This window comes from Rhinichthys klamathensis, unplaced genomic scaffold (assembly GCF_029890125.1).
Source record: "Rhinichthys klamathensis goyatoka isolate OS25496 unplaced genomic scaffold, OSU_Roscu_1.1 h1tg001043l_1, whole genome shotgun sequence".
Taxonomy (NCBI): Eukaryota; Metazoa; Chordata; class Actinopteri; order Cypriniformes; family Leuciscidae; genus Rhinichthys; species Rhinichthys klamathensis.
In genome coordinates, this window is record NW_026607318.1 from 470,649 (window position 1) to 489,698 (window position 19,050).

The 19,050-nt window shown below is 38.7% G+C and overlaps 1 protein-coding gene across 1 annotated transcript; it reads left to right on the plus strand.

The window, feature by feature from the left end:
- The first annotated feature begins 110 nt into the window (after positions 1–110).
- On the plus strand, positions 111–18,283 carry sap130b (Sin3A-associated protein b). Its single transcript, XM_056244647.1, has 21 exons — positions 111–207; positions 1,157–1,285; positions 2,517–2,782; positions 2,927–3,088; positions 3,785–3,908; positions 3,987–4,108; positions 4,199–4,323; positions 4,412–4,553; positions 4,648–4,738; positions 4,863–4,967; positions 8,843–8,984; positions 9,140–9,258; positions 9,371–9,643; positions 9,775–9,922; positions 10,634–10,738; positions 10,852–11,213; positions 11,432–11,653; positions 14,275–14,400; positions 14,509–14,612; positions 14,703–14,816; positions 17,003–18,283. The coding sequence occupies exons 2-21, from the start codon at positions 1,180–1,182 to the stop codon at positions 17,159–17,161; spliced, it is 3,117 nt and encodes a 1,038-aa protein (XP_056100622.1). The 5' UTR covers positions 111–207; positions 1,157–1,179; the 3' UTR covers positions 17,162–18,283.
- The last annotated feature ends 767 nt before the right edge of the window (positions 18,284–19,050 follow it).

Genomic DNA, 19,050 nt, shown 5'->3' on the forward strand with positions numbered 1-19,050 from the left:
ACTTGAGGGTGAGTAAATGATGAAAAGAATTTTCATTTTTGGGTGAACTATCCCTTTAAGGCACCATGCCAGTGCCACCTTCGAGGACTTTTGTTTTGAAAATCGGGACCGGAAGCGACATACTGAAGCTAGATTCCCGTTGATACCGATGGTTGATTTGCTTGCCGGGATACGAAGTGAATGGAGAGTACGGGCGTCGTGTTTACGGTAATGATGGGATTTTGCATTTGTAAACACAACAACCCTTTTAGGATAACCTATTCGACGTGTGCTCATGTCTTCAGTTGCAGGGTTACGACCGTTAACGTGCATTTGAAAGAAATAATCATATCATGTCTCGTTGAAATGACTCATAAGATCTTTGGGCTACTACTAGCAACCGTGACTGTTTTTTTTTTTTTAAATTCATTCTTAATCATTAAATGAACGATTATATGGTTATGTAACGTTACTAATTAGTATTTTAAATTCGACTACATATATGTTTGTAACATATCTACATGATAAACTCAGGAGCTCATCTAGGAACAAAAGCTGCTAGTTCTAACGTTAGTGTCCTGACAACCGTTAATGTTACAGTCAGCTGCAACCAGAAACAATAAAGGATTAAACGAGTTTACTTTATAATTTGTCGTTAAATTGAAGGTATTTCCCCTATTCATAACCCTAGTAGCAGCTAAACATATTTGAATGAGATGACACTATTGCGAGAAGCATCGCTAACCTGATATTTGTAGAAAAATACCTTCAGGTGGTTTATTTTAACTTTAATAGCTATTATTATTTGGTTAATATAAAAATGCATGCAAGGTGAACGTCTGAAAAAGCTGTCCCATGCTAAAGCTATTGACTGGATTTTTTGTAGATCATGTGGTGGTGTGAGCATTGCAGAGAATCCAGTACTATTCTGCAGCCAGTGTGATGTGCTCTTTGTTCGAAGTAAACGCATCTTCTCTATTGCACGCTGCATTATGCCCTTTTTTATGTTGTACCTTTTCACAGGGGCGTAGAATTTAGTAGGGACGTGTCCCTACCAATATCCAGTGACACTGATATATCCCTAGCAATATTTTAGATCAAAACTTTAAATATATTAAATATTGATGTCCCCGTCCCCACCAATTACAAAATCAAACCTACGCCACTGCCTTTTCAGGAAGAAAGTGAGAGGTCGTGAAGATGAGTTCTCAGCAGTATCCACGTCCAGGTCTGCCATCTGGTCTGGGACAAGGACAAACACCAGGCAGTAACACTACAGGACTTTCAGGAAGTCAAAAGAATACAGGTTTAAGATGCACTGACTTAAACAAACTAGTATTAAACAAACCAGATTCTCACACCAACACCTCTGTAATCTTAATTAATGCTTAACAGATCATTATAAATGTTAATTTATATAGGCTACATTGTAAGAAGTTTGTTTTTGAAAGAAGTCTTATGTTTTTCAATCTAATCATTGATTATGTTGATCCAGTGCAATAGAAATATTAATTATTATTATCAATGTTGAAAACAGTTGTGCACCTTAAAGGGTTGGTTCACTTCACACAAAAAAGAAAATTCTGTCATTAATTACTCGCCCTCATGTCGTTGCAAACCCGTAAGACTTTTGTTCATCTTCGAAACACAAATGAAGATCTTTTTAATGAAATCGGAGAGCTTTCTGTACTCTCCATTGACAGTTAAGCAACTACCACTTTGACACTTCAAAAAGTTCATAAAGAGATTGTAAAACTAATCTGTATGAATCGAGCGGTTTAGTCCAAATTTTCTGAAGAGACACGATCACTTTATAGGATGAACAGATTGAATTTAGGCTTTTATTCACATAAATATTCATCAACTCACACACCAGTTGTGGTAAACGGAAGCTCAAGCATGTTTGCTTGACGTGCAAGAACCAATGAGGTTCATTCTCGTGTTATGCAGCACGTTTGAGCTTCTCAAGAACCAATGAGGTTCATTCTCGTGTTATGCAGCACGTTTGAGCTTCTCAAGAACCAATGCGGTTCATTCTAGTGTGTTACACAGCACGTTTGAGCTTCAGCAAGAACCAATGAGGTTCATTCTCGTGTTACGCAGCACGTTTGAGCTTCGCAAGAACCAATGAGGTTCATTCTTGTCGCGCCGCACGTTTGAGCTTCCGCAAGAACCAATGAGGTTCTCGCGTGTCAAACAGGTTCAGTTGAGCTTCTGTTTATGTTCGCTGATCAATGTTTATATGTGAATGAAAGCTTAAATTCAATCTGTTCATCATTTAAGCTATCGAGTCTCATAAGAAAATTTGGACTAAACAATTCATATGGATTATTTTTATGATCTCTTTGTTGAATAGCTGCCAAAGGAGGGACAGAAAGCTCTCAGATTTCAGCAAAAAGATCTTCATTTGTGTTTTGAAGATGAACGAATTCCTTGCTGACCCTAAACTTTTAAACAGTTGTGTAGTGTACAACAAGCCTGTTTATGTCATTAAACACTTCACATCATAAATATTGACTTAATGTGGTTTCATTAAGGAGGACATGAAGACTCTAATCATGCTCCGCGTGAGCTGATGTCCAGTGGAGCCACAGCGTTCAGAGATGACAAGCAGGAGACGGTAGTGGTGCGACCCTACCCCCAACCCCAGACTCATCCCTTACCCCACGGAATAGCTCCGACTCTGCCCCCTCCTCTCCCTCAGCACCTCCCCATCCAGCCAGGCACATCCGTCTCTGTGTCAGCAGCACCATCCCACCTCCCACAGGGTCTTTCCCTAGCCTTCACTGAGGGTCCTCTGAAGGTACATGGGTTTGGGGCCTTTGATACTTAAAAAATCCCGTCAGTTTATAAAGCTGATCCCTCTTGTCTTCTCCCTGAAAATGTCAAATGTAGGCAAATGTAAAAAGGCAAATATTTGCATACATTACTCTTCTCTTTACTCCAGTCTGCCCTGAAGACGACCATGCCAAGCCGTGTGATAGCTCCAGCACCTGTGTCAACACCGGGCCACCTCACCCTCCCTTCTAAGGTGCCTGCTCATATCACCGCTACCATGGAGTCTACACAGGCCTCTGGTATTCCTGTGGCAACCATCAGTGGTCAGCAGGTTGGTATAATGCTTTTAGATAAATATAAACAATTTTTCTGCATTAGAAGTTACTTGGTTTCTGTGTGTGTGTGTGTGTTATCTATCCATAAAAATCATAGTTTACTGTAATTAATTGTGATTTTTTACTCATAACAAAAAATTTAATATGTATTAAATGTGTGTGTACACAATATACATTTAAAAAAAAATTATTTCCAGTTTTGAAATTAAATAATTAATATGAATAATTAATAAATAAATAATTTTATTCAGTGGATAATAGTAATAGTTAATTGTTTAATGTTGGATATTTTGTTGGACACTAGTTCATTTTAGATTAGTATCAAAAAAATATAATTAGGTGTTTTATTTTTTAAGTAAAAAGTTAAAATAAAAGATGGCACACGGTGGCATTTTGTTGCTGGTGTTTTGAATTTTTTTCTTTAAATTAATAATTTATGGAGTTATTAAATTCTGTCATTATTCTCTCATAATTATTTACCTAGATAAACATTTGCATAGAAAAATTTATTTATTTAAATTAATGCACATTCTTCAAAAAACATAGTTATAAAAAATATCTGATATATTTTATGTATTCTGAAAAAAAATTGATGAAAGGACTCAGTTAAGATGTCATATTTCCCCATGTGTTGGACTTGCTGTGACCTTCAGTTTGGTTTTAATTGTCTTGTTCTTTTTGGTCACAATAAGGGTCACACTGGTAACCTGCATCATCTAATGACGAACGTGCAGATCATCCGCAGTGGAGCCCCTGCGCTGCAGATCGGATCCTCCGCTGCTCCTCCGCATCCTTTCACCTCCCATTTACCCAGAGGTGAGTTTACGGATATATGCATCTCATATCAAACAAATTTGTGTTGGCGCATTAACTGATTTTGTTTTGTTATCACAGGAGCGGCTGCTGCGGCTGTGATGTCAAGCTCCAAAGGAACCACAGTGCTGAGACCAGCAGCTGGTCCGAGCTCCGTCACGGGGCAGGCTACAGTCCAGCACATTATCCATCAACCTATTCAGGTTAATACAGCGATAGATTTTGGGATCTATTTAAACACGGATTTGTTTACAAAGCCTGATGCATTTCATACATATCTGTTTGTGTTACAGTCTAGGCCTATAGTCACTACCTCTACGGCTGTTCTGCCTACAGTAGTGGCTCCAGTGAATGCCACCAGACCTCAGTCTCCCGTCATCACCACAGTGGCTGCCCACTCCGGAGACATGGTACATGGGTAAGATGCATCCACTTTAGATAAACCACATACACGGAATTTATTGTAGTTGAACTGTAGAAAATGATTTTGTCTTTCTGTATTCTAGTCGTTCAGCGGTGACGATCCACCCACCCCAAGCGACTTTGAGTATCCAACGCCCTCCACCCTCACGTGACACACCCACGCGGATCACCCTGCCCTCCCACCCTGCCATTGCTGCTCAGAAAGCCCTTCCTCACTCTGCACAGGTTGAAAGCATTCTGCCCTGTCCTTCTGGGAATATATAAAAAAGAAAAATACTACGCATTAGGAAAGTTATACCTCTTTTTTCCTCTGTCTTAGAAGCCCATTTTCAGCACTGTGACACCTGTTGCTGCCGCAACAGTGGCTCCGATTCAGGCCACCAATACTGCACCATCACCCTCTACAACAGGTGATAAATCTACTCTATACACCTGTGATTCAGAAGCATCTATGCACATCGCATAGACTATTGTGTTTACAGATGTATTATAGTACTAAGGATCTGATATGTTATTTTAACACCTTTTTTAAAGGCTCCACCGCCCACACTCAATTATCCAGTAGCAACATTGTCACCATGACGGTGGCTTCCCACTCCTCTCATGCCTCAGCAGTGACCACATCCACTATCCCTGTGGGTAAGTTACCTTTAGCTTAGTCTCAGCCTCAGACGTCACGCCCACGGAACGTTGGCTAAACGTCTGATGCATATGGTACACTTAACTGGAAACACTTCAGGAATGTCGAAGTCGTCATCTGATTGGTTGAATTTTATCGGATTTCCGGGGGGTGCGAGTGTCGCGTTTATTTTCGGTCCGCCGGGAAACAAAGCACAGACGTGTGATTGCGGAAGAAAAACTGTTGTGTTTACATGAGTGACAATGAGCATTTATCAAGATCAGCTAAACGTAGGATTCTCAAAAGTATGCGAGGTTCACGGCGTAGACTCTTTAAGAGATGTCCAGGAGTTTTGTTTGAGGCACTTAGTGGAGACAAAAAGAGATATTTTAGCCTGTTTGCCGACGGGATTTGGGAAGAGTATTATTTTCCAAGCCTGGCCGACCCTTTGTCAGCATTTATAAGGCAGATCCAACTTTACTAGTTGTGTCTCCCCTCCTATCTATTACATAGCTGTCAACCCTCCCGTTTTTTCCGGGTTTCTCACGTATTTTAGCTCTTTTCCCGCTGTCTTCCCGTTTTATTATTTTCCCGTAAAATATCCCGTATTTTTACGCTCTGATTGTGTGAGACGTACATGCTCGGGCAGATTCGGCTTGAAGTCGTTCATCCTCGGATGCGGCGCCGCGTGCGCTGTTACAAAAAAAGCTGTGCACACAGCCAAGCGAAATGGGGTCTTGCCGGTCTTGCGCACCCAACGCGTAATCTTTGCCGCGCTCGTGCGGACGCGTCAAGTATAAACAATTATACTCCGTGTCAGCGCGCGCTTTGATCGGTAAAGGAGCACTGACCTCTCCCTAATCATCTCCAGCAGCCCCCGAAGCACCACGTACCGTTTCCCTCGTAAGCTGATATTAGTATTTAAACATTCTCTGATAAAAAATGTTTAAAAAATGACACACTTTCTCTAATACACACACACACTGTCTCTTTCTCTCTCACTCATTTGTAGTTATAAACTCTTTAGACTTTTAATGATTAGTGCTTTATTTTTAAAGTTTGTGGTGGGTAAGAATCGTGTAAAAAAATTCCCTTATTTTGGGGATGGATTCCGGGAAATCTCCCTTATATTCAATGTTGACAGCTATGATCTATTATGGAAGATCAAGTGAAATACCTAACTGTGAAGGGGATATCAGCCGCGTTTGCGGGCAAACATGAAACAACAGACGCTGACATTGCAGCTGGCCGATTCAGTATTGTGTTCGGTTTTCTTCTCCTCCTTTGATTTTCTATGCTGACTGACTTGTTGCACGCCGGTCTGTTGTTGTGGGGACATTTCCACGTGACGCTGAACGAAACGAACTGTAATTGGTTGTTTGACATGTCCGTCAAACGGCCTTATGGGCGGGCCTTGGCCAAAGAAAGCTGCTATGAGTTCCAGACCTTCAGCCGTCAGTCTGAAGGTCTGGCTACGCGAGACTACCTTTAGCTCATCTGCTCTGGGATTATTTTTTTTCTATTACCACAGAAGTGTAGTTTTATTATCTAATATTGTAAAGGGGGTCGCACTCCAAATGAGAAGCGACACACTGTGTCGTACCACGGTTTGAAAAATTCAAACACATTGTTTTCAATGAGTGTATGCACTCCAGCGGTGCCACTCGGCATCTGTCTGTGGCGTCCAGCTTTGGCACTGAGGCAAACTTTGCAAATAGATTCTTCTGATCCTAGGCCAAAATCTGTAGACTTTGATCAAATCTAAAACCAATAGGCACAGTAAAGTAAACTTAAAACAAAAAAAAGCAAAAGTAAATCTTGCACTGTTTTCATTTTCCATGACTAATCTACAAGAGAAGCCTTTCTGATATAACAACTAATTCTGATTTAAAGGTTCTTGGATACACAGATTTAAAACAAAAAAAACTTTATTTAAAATTGCAAAACTCTGCATTCTAAAAATATTTTATTGTGAGCAATAAATTTCGACACTGACGAAGGCAAAGAGCCAAAACGTTTGTTAACTTTATCTCCGGTTTACAATAAAAGATTTTTAGAGTGCAGACCTTTTTTACATTTTTGTATTGATACATAGGTCTCAGCACGTAATTAGCCGGGAGAGCGCGGTGAGTGTGTTGATTAACTTTATTTTTTACAAAACATAGTTTGTTGCTAGTGAGTGACATGCAGGCTCAGCGTGTGCACAGTCAGATGAGCGAGGAACACAAGAAAACACTGAAAAGGTAGATTTGGTTGCAAAAAGACTCGTTAAAGGGGTGTTTAAATGAGTCGCTGCACAGATGAAATCTGCTCAAATTGGCATTTTTGTGATTTGTAACCAACAAAGTGTAGACACGGTGTAAATAAGATGTTCTTTGTGCAGTGTAGTCCGCTTCATTGATTAGTATAATGGAAGTTTTCACATGAGTGACATTTTCAGTGATTATACAGGAAGCGTTTTTCTTGCTTTTCGTTTATAATTCATTTACAATTTCAATTCAAGTTTTATTTGTCACTTCTAAGAGGACCAACATCCACGTACAGACTGCAAAGTTTCAGGAGTGACATGGATTTAAATGCAGTTGCGTGTGTGAGTCACTGACGAAATTGCGATAACTGGCAGTGGGAACCATAGCAATATTTTGGCGCCTAGCGACTGAATGAAAACCATGGGGATGCAACAGTTTAACATGTTTGGTGGTTCTATTTTTTAACCAAAGTAATATTAGGGACCATTTACACAACACCGTTTTCAACTAAAAACAGAATTTTTATGCATTTTGGACATTTTGGGTGCCTGAAAACACCAAATTTTGAAAACATGTTTCAATACCATTATTGTCTCCACGTAAACTACAAAACGTGAATTTGTGAGAACAGTGATGTTATGCTCATGCGTATTACGTGTTGTTCAGTCTATAGGCACGTAGTGTTTCTTTACAAAGTGACATTGCCAACTACTGGCCTGGCAGCAGAATACAGTGATTTTAGTCATTTCCACGGATCCATATCGGGATCATTTTGACAACGTTGTGGCCTGTACGCAAAAAAAACGCAAAGGAAAATCTTTTCAGACCAAAGACGCATTATGTCCGACAGTTGTACTGATTTTAAACAGCGTCCTCTCCTAAAGAAATAGGATCCCTCTGTATGACCTAAAGAATATGATCTTTAGTTCAGTTGCCTTGTTTTGTAATTGATGACATTAATAATCGCAATCACAATTTCAAGAGAAACAATAAACAATTATGATTTTTTTCATCATAGTGCAGCAGAAAAAAGCCAAAATCAAATAAAAAAAGTCCTGAGTAAATGTAATTTTAATACTTCCAAAAGTATTTTAAAAAGTTCCATGCAGATGCACTCCCTTGAAAAATCACACCAATCATTCTAGAATGATTCATTCTTTCCAAATATAGCTATACAAGTTATCTGGTAAAAAAAAATGTCATATCGCTAAATATACAGCAGTAAAACAAAATATCGCAAATGTCTTTTTTTTATATCGTGCAGCCCTAATTGATTTGATTCCTTCTCCATTTAAACAGATATGGACTGTACTTGTATGGCTGGAAATAGCTGCCTGAGGGCATAACAACTGTCTTTGCAGAGTGAACCGACTTGCTCTAAAATGACTTTAGTTGAATGCTGTAAAAATTTACAATTTGCATATTTTTAACAGATACTTTAGCAGAAACACAAATAGTTATATTTGAAAACCTACTGCACTGCCTACATCCTAACTAGATGGCACAACATCCTAACTATGATGCCTTTACATACTTGCAACAGCGCAATTGTTTGCATTGTTTTCCAGGAATGTTTTGCTTGTAAAATGGTTACATTTTTACCTGAAAGAATTATCTGTTGGTTTTGCCCCCTCTGTCACTTTTAGCTAAAGTCGTTCCACAGCCCAACACACACATATCACCACGTATCCAGTCCGAATACACTGGAGAAAGGGGCAACCTCATCCCCATCTCTGGTCATCGCTCCTCTCCCAACCCCATAACCATGGAGAACCGCACTGACAACAGGTATGAATCATTTCCATTCAATATATTGAAGAAATTATGCTCCTTTCCACCTACTTTACATTTGAAATGTGTTTTTGGCTGCAAACTGGCAATCTCCAGATCAGGTTCATTCTGTTTGCCCTGCTTTTAATAAGATGTTTTATGGCTCCCCACAGACAACCTGTTCCAGTGCAGTTTCAGTACTTCCTGCCTACCTACCCATCAGCACCATATCCACTGACTCACACTTACACCCCTATCACCAGCTCTGTGTCATCCATACGCCCTTATCCAGGTACCATGTGGTGCTTACATTCATATTAGATAAAGCTAAATGATTTTCCTGCACAGGAAACTTGTTCATTTTGGCTTTAGGTTATTAACATTTGTTTGTTGTGTGGACACAGTTACTGCTCAGGCGCCCAGTGCAGCCATGCCTGCTCAAGCCAGTGTAGGAGTTGCATCTGCAGTTCATCTGAACTCTATGCAGCTGATGACGGTGGACCGCATCACCCAGATCAACACTCAGAACATTCAGCCAGGTGCCATGGCAGCACAGGGCATCCAGCCCACTCCCATCCAAGCCCAGGGCCTCCATACGTCTGCTCAGATCACCACCACTAGCATTCAGCCTACACCAATCAACCAACAACAACCCCCAACAGAGTCTAAAGCTTCAGGTGAGGAGCCTCAGATCAGCTCTGAATCTTACATTAGGGTCCACCTTTAGTTCTTTGCATGTTTATACCAAAGAACTGCATGAGTGAAACATTAGTAGTGATGAGTGTCTTTCTATGGTGTTTTTCTTCAGTTGTACTGGCCGATGGTTCCACTCTAGTGGCTTGCCAGCCTGCCACCACTGTGGCCCAGACGCACAGTCAGAGTGCCAACGCGGCAACCCCCTCCCTTGTGACGTCCCCTCGACCCAGCATTCTGCGCAAGAAACCTGCCCATGAAGGGTAAACATGACAAACTCAATATTGTCATGTTCTTGGCAGTATTTCTCAAGTGTATATCTCATTGAGATGTCCTAATTACAAACAATAATTAAGAAATCATATTTTGGAAAAATGTTTCATTGTGGAATTATTTTCTTCCCAAATACTAATATCTGTAATTCAAAAAAAAAAAGTTTTCATTACTTAAATGCACTAATGAAAATCATCTTGTCTAGACACAATGATTTATAACATGATAAACAAATGATTTATAAAATTATAAACAAATGACACACTATTAATTACTACGATCTTGATTCAAGTACAACTTTACAATTGTACTTAATTTAAATCTTTTGTCACTCACATTGCAGAAGAAGACTAGCTAATTGCTTAATTATCATTAAGATAGTGGCCCAATGAAAAAAATAATTTTACCAAATTTTGGTACTAAAATGGGCATTATTTTCTTTACTTAAGATGTATTTGATTTATTTGCCTTTTCTGAATTTGGTGTGAATTATGACCTATACTTTTCATGTTCAGTGTTAGGAGTCAGTGTTAAAACTATCTTAATTATAGTTTTAATTTTATTTAACAATGACAATGCTGATGTGAATCTCCTGTAAAATGTTTCTACTACGGTCTTCTATATTTTGATTAGTAGTTTAACATTTTGGAAAAAAATTATTGACATTCTCAAGCTTAATCTCTCTCTTTGGTTTATTAAAGTGCTGCAGTTAGGAAGAACCTGATCCCAAGTCATCTCAGTGACTCCACAACCCCTAGAATTGATGGACACATCAGGAGTGCATCAGGATCACCTCGTCCTGCAGGGTATGAAGTATTCAAATTGATTTTGAGATAATTTATCCTTCTCTTTGTAGTATCACTTGGTCTTAAATTGCAGCTCAGCTTTACATACACTAAATCTCCAAACCCTTTGGCAGAGTAAAGTCCAAACCTGACATCCACATGAGCCTCGTTCCATCAGTAGCTGCGGCTATAGAGGTTATTCCTAGCCAGGGAAATGAACAGCAACCGCAACACGTGGGACCACCTCCCTCCCAGCTGGCCTCTCAACCTCTCCCCTCCCTCCTGACATCAGCCACGCCTCCCTCTCAACCCACTCCTGCTCTCTCAGCCATACCCCCTGCCATGGCAGTCACCCCGCCAATCCCCTCCATGGCCAATGTAGTGGCCCCTCCCACTCAGCCAGCAGCCAGCACCACTTCAGCATGTGCCATCAGCTCCACCCTTCCAGAGATGAATATTAAGCAAGAGGCGGAGCCTATGGAAACTACAAAACCAGGTGAGATCTTTATGCAAACGAGGTTTTACACTAGTAGTCAACCTATATATTAAAATTGAGATTAATTTATTCAACCAGTATTTTACAAACTCTTCCCAGTGCTACATTGTGTATAAACTGAAACAATGAAAAGAAAATGATGTGATGCACATATCAAAACCAGAAGTGTCAACTGATTTAACTGATGAGGCAGTGTCTTTCACCTCAAACTCTCTCAGTGGCATCAGGGCCAAACAGTGGTGCACAGATGTTGGCAGTCCCTGCTATAGACGTCACCCTGGGAGCCTCACCCAGAAAGAAGCCCCGCAAGCAACAGCACATAATTTCCACTGAGGAGAGCGAGATGATGGAGACCAACAGCACAGATGAGGAGAAATTCCCACCCAAACCCCTCAGCCTACGTGCAGAGAAACGCAAGTCCCCTCCTAAAGAATACATCGGTACGCTTCATTACGGTTTTTAGAAATTGAAGATGAGTTACCAAGATCTAAAAAGGTTCTTGAATCTGAGGTTCGATAATCGGAGATTTTTTTTTTTTTTACAGTTGGGACAATCAGGTTAATTATTTCATATTGTTAGAATCAACATAACTTAAATTCTCTACAACAAATACTAATAATCTACCGATTATGCCAAAAATTGTTCGATTTTATCCCGCTCTCACCCGAAACGTTCATGTTTTGTCCCGTTCCCGCCTGCAAAAGCCCTTAGGAAGGGGTATAGGCTGATTTTTCAATCCCGGTCTGGTTCGATTCTGTCTTGTTCCGACTTCTGCGTGCTGTCTCCCGCTTCCCGTGCAGATATCAGTATCTTCCCTCCCGCATCCGCACTCAGCAATTCAAAACTCGTCCCGCTCCGCACTCTGTTGCAGAGCTCTAATATATAGAACAATGTTTTGATTTTTGGAGAAAAATTAGAATTGGCATAAATTCACTAGTCAAGTTACCTTTATTTATATAGTGCTTTATATAATACAGATTGTTTCAAAGCAGTTTTACTGGTATAAACAGGAAAACAATTATTCCATGAATTCTATTCTGTTGTAAAGCAGCTCTAAAAAGACAATAATAAACAGTCATTCAGCTGAAATCAGTGTCCATTCAGTTCGGTTCAATAACTGTAAAGTTAATAAATTATGGAATGAGTTCAATTCATCTATAAAGCAGCTCTGGAGGAAAAATGATCCAGCTCAGTTCAGTTCTCATCCGATAGTATCAGTGCATTCAAATCAATGATATTGCTGAATATTGAGTGTCCCAAACTAAACAAGCCAAAAGGTGAAAGTGGCAAGGAACCCAAACTCCATTAGTGACAGAAATGGAGAAAAAAAATCCTTGTGAGAAACCAGGTTTAGTCGGGGGACCAGAAGAGAACTGCAAATACTACCATGATATTTCACTTATTTAAAAATGTAGTTTTATCATTTAAATAAATAATTAAAATTAGAGATGCACTGATTACAATTTTCTAGGCCGATTCCGATTTTTCATTGAGTTTGACCTGCCGATTCCGATTTCATCTTTTCTTTCATAGAACATTTTACATTTTGCATAGAATTTTTTTTAACACATAATCGCTATAAAATAGAACTATATAAATTACTCCTGTTATGGAAGAACCATTTCCTTCTTTTCACACGCAATATCCAACTAAAAAAAATGTATATATTTAGCAAACCAAAATTCTGTATGAAAACAGGTAATGGCAATAAAATAATATATAAATAACAAATTAAAATAAAATAAATATAGCCTTGCAGTATAAAGATATTTCTCAAAACACACACACAGGTCTATTGCAATCACTTGTACATCAATGGCAAGTTTTTCTTCACAAACAGAAGCATTTCTGCTTTGTCACCAGATAGTCTGTTTCTTCTCTCATCTGCCACATGTCCAGCCAGGCTAAACAAGCGCTCACTGTCAACGCTTGTACATGGTGCAGAGAGGTAAGCTCGGGCAAGTGGAGCAAGTGCAGGGAAAGATTGGGAAACTGAATAATAAAAACAAGTTTAAATGGGTACATTTTCTATAAATATTTGAGTCTTCATTTTCTTTTGACATAGCCCAGTCCAGTTCTTGTTAAAACACACTAGACATGCAAATTCTGTGCATTTTGGGCACTTTTTGTGTGAAATAATGTTTATTTTGTCCATCAAATGTGTGCTTTCACTTTTATTGAGCGTGAGCAGCGCAGCAAAAATAGACTCTGCACCGAAACCCGCACTTCACTTCTGCTCACGCGACGCTCCTGCTTGACGCTCACGCACTGCTCCTGCTCCCGGTGTGAATGCACTCATTGATTAACACTCCGCTCACGCTTGCGGTGTGAAACGGGCATAATTTACGAGGTTTCCTACATGTGCGTTCCATCCGTGTGCACGTGTGATGCTGATGTTGCGCGATGTTAATCATGCGCCGCCCGAGTGCATTTGACTGGCATAAAATCGGCATATGTCAGACTGACCGTCCGGTCGCCGGTCATGGCCAATCACGTGAAAATCGGCCAATTCCGGTCACCTGCCGATCAATCGGTGCATCTCTAATTAAAATAGTAAAATAATGATTTAATAATTGACATTAAATCATTTGTATCTACATTGCAGAAGGCTACTGCTAGTTGGGGGAAGATTGCCATGAAATTTGTGCCACAATGCAAAAAAAAAAAAAAAAAAAACTTTAATTTTAAAACAAATTTAAATATTTTTTTTCCACTTCTTTCTCTATGGAACATCTTAAGACTTACTGCCTTCTACCTGTGAAAGTCCAGTTGTCCACTAACCTTTGTTCTAAGTAGTACATTATGAAATGGCAATGGTGATGGTGTCGTAACATGATTGAACAGGGACCAAATGTAATAACATTGCTGGAATAAGATAAACCCACATAGTGATAAAGATCAGAATCATCTTGGCAGTTTGTAAGTTGTTCTGGTGGCAGGAATTGTGCGACTAGCTGTAGTTTTGACTTGTCACAAGTTGTGTAGTGATTTGTTCACTTTAAGAAACTCAGTTTCAGTACAAGACATTGTGGCAAAATTTAGTGTATCTGTTTCACTGCAGATGAAGAGGGAGTTCGGTATGTCCCTACCCGAGTTCGGCCTCCGGTCACTCTGCTGCGCCACTACCGCAACCCCTGGAAAGCAGCATACCACCACTTTCAGAGATACACGGACATCCGTGTCAAGGGTCTGTCTAGGCTCATCACACAGTGTCTTATTGTCCATTTTGCATTAATACAATAAATATAGTCTGTCTTCAGTCATTCATTAATACCAGTTTGTGCTATCCAATCAGAAGACAAGAAGGGAACCCTGCAGGATGTGGCCAATCAGAAGGGAGTGGCATGCAGAGCCCAGGGCTGGAAAATTCACCTCTGTGCAGCTCAGCTCATGCAGCTTGTAAAACTTTCTCTGAAGCTTTATTTCATTACCAGTAACTGGCATTAATTCAGTCAAAACAGTGGATGTGTTTTTATGCCCTCCCTGCAGACTAATCTGGAGCATGATGTCTATAGTCGTCTGACGACTCTCCAGGAAGGCCTCGTTCCGAAGAAGAAGGCCGGCGCAGATGATGATATTCACCGTATAAATGAGCTCATACAGGTGAGAGCCGCTGATCACTTAACCACAACCATCACTTTCAAATAGGTTATCAGCAAGATTAAAACTTTTGCTTTCTTAAATCTTCTGGAGATCTATCAGTATGTGCACAATATATTGATACAATGTCAGTTATCTGATATTAGATTTTTTACATTTTTATTATTATTCATTGGTTTCGATCAATGTTGGATATTACATGCTTATTTCCTCTATTTTTACATTTAGATTACTATAAGTCAGTATTGTGTCATTGCAAAACAGCAGAAAATTTTATAATTTAAATTGTATAATAATGTAATAACCCTGATAAATGTAATCTTTAGCAAATCTCAAAATGAATATCCATTTTCATCCTGTACATGATCGTGTGATGCTTAAATTCACTTGTAGCATTTGAAACAAATAATTTTAATCTTTTGTTTTATTTAGACCGAATAGTGTATTCTTTTAATATCGGCCCATTTATTGGTTATCGGTCATAACATGAACCAGAATATCTGTGCATCACTACTTTAAAAAAAATATTGTAAAAATGTTTTCTTAATACTCTTATTTTCTATACCAATTAATGGTTTAGTCATTCAGGCAAACTAAATTTTAGTCAATTTTAAAAATATGTACACTACCGATCAAAAGTTTGGGGTCATTTAAGATTTATTTCATGTTTTTGAGAAGTCTCTTATGCTCACCAAGGCTGGATTTATTTGATCATTAATGCAGTAAAAACAGTAATATTGTAAAACATTATTACAGATTAAAATAACCGTTTTCTGTTTTTATATGTATTTTAAAAAGTAATTTAGCTAAATTTTCAGCATCATACCTCTAGTCTTCTATGGAAGCTTGTTTCCGCCACAGAATAAAAATTAAAAAAGGTAATTGCTACTTTTTATCTCACAATTCTGAATTTTTTTCTCAGTCAGATGTAAACTCGCAATTGTGAGATGAAAAGTCGCAATTATCAAATGTTTTATTCTGTGAAGGAAACAAGCTTCCATAGTCTTCAGTGTCACATGATCCTTCAGAAATCGTTCTAATATGCTGATTTTCTGCTTAAGAAACAATTCTTATTATAATCAATGTTGAAAACGGTTTTGCAGCTTAAAGGGTTAGTTCACCCAAAAATGAAAATTCTGTCAGTAATTACTCACCCTCATGTTGTTCCAACCCCGTAAGACCTTCGTTCATCTTCGGAACACGAATTAAGATATTTTTGATGAAATCTGAGAGCTGGATCACTCCTCCATACTAGTCCATAGGCTTCTTCAGGGATTGAACTTGCCGGCCTCGAAAAGTTATTAAAGACATCGTTAAAATAGTCCAAGTGACTACAGTGGCTCAATCTTAAGTTTATCAAGCGACGAGAATAGTTTTTGTGCGCAAAAACAAACAAAAATAACGACTTTATTTAAACTATTCATTTCCTTCTCTGTGGGCCTCGAGTCAGTTCACTAGTGTAATAGCGTAAGCTTCTGTTGTTGTACGTCACACGCTTCACGCACATGACCAGCGTCGGCCAATAGTGAGCCTACGTGTGACGTAGCTCTACGGAATCACACTAGTTAACTGACTCGAGGCCCAAAGAGAAGGAAATGAATGGTTGAAATAAAGTCGTTATTTTTGTTTGTTTTTGCGCAGAAAAACTATTCTCGTCGCTTGATAAACTTAAGATTGAGCCACTGTAGTCACTTGGACTATTTTAACGATGTCTTTAATAACTTTTCGAGGCCGGCAAGTTCAATCCCTGAAGAAGCCTATGGACTAGTATGGAGGAGTGATCCAGCTCTCAGATTTCATCAAAAATATCTTAATTCGTGTTCCGAAGATGAACGAAGGTCTTACGGGGTTGGAACAACATGAGGGTGAGTCATTACTGACAGAATTTTCATTTTTGGGTGAACTAACCCTTTAATATTGTGGAAACAGTTTTATATATATATATATATATATATATATATATATATATATATATATATATACATTTTTCTTTCTTTTTTGATGAACAAAAATTAAGCGTTTATTTGAAATAGAAATCTTGAATTACATCAAATGTTTTACTGTCAGTTTTGATCAATTTAATGCATCTTAATTTCTTAAAAAAGAAAAGAAAAAATTCTTTCTGACCCCAAACGTTTGAGTGGTAGTTACACAGTTGATTTTAATCATAATACTGTTTCACTGCATAGGGCAACATGCAGCGCTGCAAGCTGGTGATGGACCAGATCACTGAAGCCCGTGATTCCATGTTAAAGGTGCTGGATCACAAGGAGCGTGTCATGAAGCTGCTCAACAAGAACAGCAGCGCTAAGAAGCTCAATAAGCTGAAGCGTAAGGACAGAGCGTGAGATGCACGGACTGGGACAGGGTTCAGCATGAGCACAGAACCTCCTGCTCCATGACCTCTAGCATGCAGGCACACTGCCCTGGCTCACTCGGTCTCTACCAGAAGAGATTCACTTCGAGTCCTGACCTGATGGCAAGACGTCTTTATCTGGCAAGCCCTTCCTCTCCCACAACCACAACATGCATCTCTAACTGTATCTTCACTAACATATGAACATCTTTTTTTTAAACAAGTCAACTCGGTCACAAAGAGGTCATTTTAGGGAAGTTATTGGATGTTGAAGATTCCATTTTAAAGTTGTACATAAGCAGATATCAGTAAAAGCAATGCTGTAAGTCTATAGATTATATTCACCACTTTTTCATTTGGGTGCCTTGAACGATGACCTGGTGTTGACATTCGTCTGTACTGTATTAAACACCAGATGGCAGTATTTCGTAATTGCCGTTCTTCACACCGAAAGGTTTCCATTTTGTATTGTAGCACTTGAAACAATAAGAATTGAGAAGCCATAACAACACCATCCTCGCTGTCCTAAATGAACAAAGACTGAAGTATTTTACCACATATGATTTGTGGGAAACGTTAAAGGTGCTTTGGTGAAATGGAGTATTGTGCCTTTCTGTGTGCCTCATAAAACATTGGGTTTGTTGTGATGGAAGCAGATGTTTTGTGAAGGTTAAATGGAGTCTGAATGTCTGAATCATATTACGTTCTCCCGTCACGGTCTGTCGATTTGTGAGGATTATTTTATTTTATCATCAGTCTTGCAAGCGCTGGCTTTCTAGGTTGGCTCTTTTGTCGGGGGTGGGGGGGAGGGATTTATTTTGTGCATTAAGGGTGGTGAGAATCATGTTCAGATATGACGTCAATCAGAATTTAGAGGAGAGATTTGTAAGTTAAACCTAAGTATATATATAAATATAAAAAATAAGCCCTCTACCATTTTTTTTTTCTGTCATCGTAAATGAACAATATTATGTTTATTTTTCCAGTTAAGTTGCTTGAAGCAGTGTCATTTGTGGCAAAGATAAAGCGTTGTATACTGTTTGATCTCTGTTTCATTTTGAATGACATTTCATGTTGCACTCCACTGCTGAAGTAAAGAAACTTTGAACATGTATCTGCGGATGTGTGTTTTTTTCTACAAAGTCTAATTTAACTCGGTAATCTAGATACTGATGTATTCCCTCCCCCCAAATCAAGCCACTGGTTACACAAAACCATGGTTTTACCATTGTATTTATACTTCTGTACACCATAGGGGGTGTTTTATTTATTTAGTTAGTTTTTAAAAAAAAATTATACTTTTATTCAAGGCAAGGCATGTTTATTTATATAGCACATTTCATACACAATGGCAATTCAAAGTGCTTTACATAGAAGAAATTAAAATAATCAAAACAAGTAAGAATAATTAAAACAGTTTAGAATAAAAAATCAAATAAAGTAGTACTGGTCCCCCCCTATCTGAGATGGAAGAGATTGAGCCGGTTAACGGTGCAACTGGACCTCTAGCCCATTATTCAGCAAGGATGCTGGTCAAAAGTTACAGGAAAGGCATTTATGATGTTACAATTAATTTCTATTTAAAATAAATGCTGTTCTTTTTTTGCTTGCTTAAATCCTTAATCAATTTCCACAAAAACATTGAGAGTTCTCAACATTGAGAATAAGAAATATTTGAGTACCAAATCAGAAGATTTTACATTTGAAAATACATTTTTAAAATAGAAAACAGTTATTTGTAAATATATTTCACAATATTACTGTTTTGTTATATAAAAAATAAAAGCAGCCTTGGTGAGCAAAAATAAATGGATATTAAAGCTTTATAAGGCTAATTTGGAAATCGTTTACATTATTTTATGATTTACTGACTGGTCAAAA